We start from the raw sequence: 4,334 nt of genomic DNA on the forward strand, positions 1-4,334 counted from the left end.
AAAAGCCCTCTGGTAATCGACAAATGCAAGAACCAGTGGTATATTTGTACTTGATGTATTTTTCAAATAATATCTTTCTCTACAACCGTGTTAAAAATGCAATTTTGTAGCAGATGGATTTCTACTACAATGTTTTATAAAAAATATCCATTAATTTTAATCCTATCCCAAGAAAAATATTTATTTTTCTAATATATTTTGTGAGTTAATATATCATTAAAAATTCTAAGCCGTCCCTGCTTATGAGTAATACTGTTTGTTTCGCAACATAGTAAAATCATGAAAATTTCCTGTTTACTTGTATAAACATTTATTGTTCTGGAAGGATCCGTTGAAAAATCCCAGTATATTTCCCTTAAGTTTTGAGCGCTAAAAACCCTATGATATTATTGGTCAGCATTTTGAAAGATCGTTGAGTTCTCTCCGCCGATTGGTCAAATGTCAAACCGAAAGAATGATCTGCTTGAAGCGTAGGAGAATTTTGGGAAGAGAAGGTACGCGGTACGTACGCCGCTGAAAATAAAGTTGAGTTCCAAAAACATGTTCGAAGATTAAACATCTTTTTGTGTGGAACTCAACTAACAGACTCACAAAGAAACGCACTTTGCCGGCTTTAAAATGGTTTTCTTTTTATGGTAAAAGAAGTGAAGGACTGGCAGTTTGTCCAGTAAATGTCAAGGAATATTATTACAATAGTTTCACAACATTTTACATGGATATATTCTTGTGAAACACTATTATTGTTATGCAGTTTGGTTTGCCGGCGGTAAAAAGAGAAAGTGCGTGGTGTCCTGTTTTTGATGATGTTATGGTAACATTCCTGTATTGAAGATGATATTTGATTTGGTATCAATTTTATCCTGTTTCCAGTTTTGTAATGATTTGAATGTCTTCCCTCCCCCCAATCTCGAATGGAAAATTTTGAAGTTCCAAGTGTGACATGTGACATGGATTTTTGTTTTAAGGTATGGATAATGTTTATTTTAAATAATTCACAAGTGGATATTAATTTGGTAAAGGTTTTACATATTTAAATAATTTGTTTTCAACATGGATCCTTGGAAAGTTTTATGTAAAGTAAATTTAATGGCAGTGACTTTTGACAGCCATAAGTCAAATTTTTGTTTTGGTACACTGCTGAAAATAAATAAGGTTAAGAATTGTAAAACCATGTATTTGTTTTTATTATTCATTTCTTGTTTGAGAATATGTTTATTCTCATAATAAAAGGTATAAAGGTTTAAATAAACATTATAAAATGTACACATTTTTATTTATGTAACCTCTTTCTTTAAAAAAAATTATTAACAGATAGCTAATACAAGCGAATTAAGTTTTAGAATGGAAGAAAATGATATGGCATAGAAGCCATATGATGATAATAGATAGCCCAGTTTAACCCCAACGAGGAATCTACGATGAATGTCCCCCAGTTGGTTTCCAGTAAGTACTCGATATGAGAATTTGAGGATTTTTCAAACGGCGTCCCAATTTGTTTAAATAGTAGGAAAGTCCTCAAGTCTGTGTAAGTATCCTTTGCTTATTTGGTTATGTAGTTAGTCTTCTTTAAACCCTCCTACCCCTCCCAACGAATCTACGACCTGCCACCGCACAAAAAATGAGCTGTCGTTCGCATGAAGGTTTGCGTGTCTGTTCCTTCTACTAGCCCCATTTCGACTCCTCAGTATCTTAGTAGATAGTCTTTCCTTGATCCCATTAGAGCAGACAGGTAAAACGCTTCAATTTTTAGCACTCCATACGAGCGTTAAAAATGCTACTTTAAGGCACTAGTGCTTTAAAAATTTTTTAAGGCACTGCAGTTCGTATTGACCGTATAGGCAATTTTGATGTTATGTTAAAAAATATAAAAATGGAATGTCAGTCAAGTTCAAGTAAAAGTTTTTGTAGATATTGTCCTGTAATTCCGTTTGTAGAAAAAATATTGTATGATGTGCGTGTTAAAAAGTGCATTTTTAAGGCACTCATGTGAATTGCAGAACTCGCTATAGCTCATTCTGCAAACTTTCACATGCGTGCCTTAAACGTGTACTTTTAACACTTATATCATAAATAACTATTATAGTATGCAAATGGGCATTTGTGACATATCCTGCCCTGAAGCCTAGTTATTTACTATCCCTAAAACGCAGCTGATACATCTAGACCTAAAAATAGTTAGGTAAACATATAACCATAGGCGTCATTTCACGAATTTCATTAAAGTGACAAAACCTACCGGGGGGTTTGGGGGAAAATTTTGTAAATTTTGATGCAAAATAGAAGCGTTTAACGCAATTTATACACTATTTTTTTATAACTATACACACTGGCTGTACACTGTACACATCCTGATCTTAGATTTTTTACAATATCTGCCCAAACCTTGTGTATCAACCTAGGATTTTACTGGTTATAAATTTAATACAGTAATTCAAATCTTTAATAGGCTTTTATTTACAATAGTATTTTAGTAAGATAAGAGAAACAACGTGTGTTTTAGAGGTGATGGATTCAAATTTAACTTAAATGAAGTCTTCTTTTCCGGATATTAAATACATCAATTACACTTTCAATATCGACTGCGATTTTCCTTTTTATGGCTAAAAGCCCCAATGCAGACATTCTTTCTTAGCCACTAGCGTTTCTGGTGTAGGTTTTAATCTTCTCAGGCATGAAAATGTCCTTTCACACCCAGCTGAGTTTAGTGGTATCGTGAAAAATAGCCTAAATATTTCAAACGTCATGGTCAAGACATTTTTTAGAGCCTTTTCCACAAAACTGACGATTTTTATTCAACTGTTTTGTTTCTTATTCTTTCATATTATGAAAAATTTTCATTTCGCAGAAAAGTAACTCCTCATCCAAAGAGTAGTATTTTGAAACAAACTTGATGCTTTCCTCCACTACTTCATGTCTTCCCAACAATTGGCTTAGGTGGTTGAGTACATCCAAATTGTTGTCCTGTAGCCTATTTTCAATCTCCTGTTCCAAAGTGTCAAGGAGTGGGGAAAAAACGGTAGCTTTAAGGTGTTCTTTAACCGCTTCAAATGGAGCTTTAGAGCCTCCGACAAGTTTAGCTGGGATTTTTCCTCTCCTTGGGAGCTTCGCTGGACGAAACCCACATTTTTCAGTAATTTTAGAGCAGTAATCAAACAGCTTGTCGAAGTATTGGTCTGTCCTATAACTTTGTATTATCTCAATTGTGCTGTTCTTGACTGATTTCAGAAGGTCAAAAGTCAGGCTGACTGATTGTAGTGTTTTTGACAGTAAGTCACATTGCAATAAGACCTGTTTCAAGAGAAGAAGATTAAAGACGAAGTTGAAGTCTTCCATGCTTTTTAGCAAAGGGCTGGCTTGACCACCAGTATCTGGGTCAGTGTTTTCGATTTCTTGTATAGTCGAAATTGTAGCTTCGAAGTTGTCCAGCAAGGAACGTACAGCTTCGACTCGGCAGGCCCATCTCGTGTCACTTAACGACTTTAAAGTCATTGTCCCTCCAGCAAAACCTTTTAAGCTGGCTTGAATTTTTTCGAAAATAGAGTGACGCTTTCTTGGCCTTCCAATAAAGTGGTAAATACTTTGAAGTGCCAAAAATGTGTTCCTTATGGAGGTTATGATCGAACAACAGCTGACTATGTATAAATTCAAAATAAGAACGTTACAATGAATGTACATTGCTGTTGAACTCTCTTCGACAATTCTCGCGTCAACTCCCTTGTAAGGACCTCTCATATTTGGGGCTCCATCGTAACACTGAGCACGTAAGTTCTTAATGTTCAAGTCAAGAGAGGTTAACACCGTCTAATGAGATTTGTATAAGTAGTTTTTCCATCACAGATCGCAGCACCGATACAGGAGAGACTGACGACGCAAACCAATGGTTGCCACTGTTTCGGTATAATCGGGTATATCACACCAATATTGTCTAATGTTTATTTTTTTAATAACACATTTTTTACGTTAATTTTTTGAATAAAAAATAACTCTACCACCACAACAAGAAGCCAGCAACTTTGATTTTTATACATAAATTATTTATAAAATTTAGTTTTATGTATCAATCTTTGGGGTGGCAGCTGCCACCCCTCGCCACCCCCGAACTACGCCTACGCATATAATGTAATAAAAGAAAAAAATGCTTATCTATTAAAAACAAGAAAATATTGCTAGTTTTTAGAAGTTACTTTTTTCCAAAGAAATTATGTATAGCTTACGGACTAATACAAACGAAGCTTTATTTGCTTTTATGACAATTTATTTTGTGTTCTTTGAGTTCAGACGAATTATATGGTCGCGTATGTCCGGCATTTCTATGTTATAGAATTACAAGTAAA

General features: G+C 34.6%; 1 protein-coding gene across 1 annotated transcript; it reads right to left on the minus strand.

Moving 5' to 3' along the window:
• Nucleotides 1-2,808: 2,808 nt before the first annotated feature.
• On the minus strand, nt 2,809-3,732 carry LOC114331395 (uncharacterized). The gene has a single exon (XM_028280974.1). The coding sequence runs from the start codon at nt 3,730-3,732 to the stop codon at nt 2,809-2,811; it is 924 nt and encodes a 307-aa protein (XP_028136775.1).
• Nucleotides 3,733-4,334: the final 602 nt, after the last annotated feature.

The sequence above is a fragment of the Diabrotica virgifera genome, chromosome 7 (assembly GCF_917563875.1).
Source record: "Diabrotica virgifera virgifera chromosome 7, PGI_DIABVI_V3a".
Classification (NCBI taxonomy): Eukaryota; Metazoa; Arthropoda; class Insecta; order Coleoptera; family Chrysomelidae; genus Diabrotica; species Diabrotica virgifera.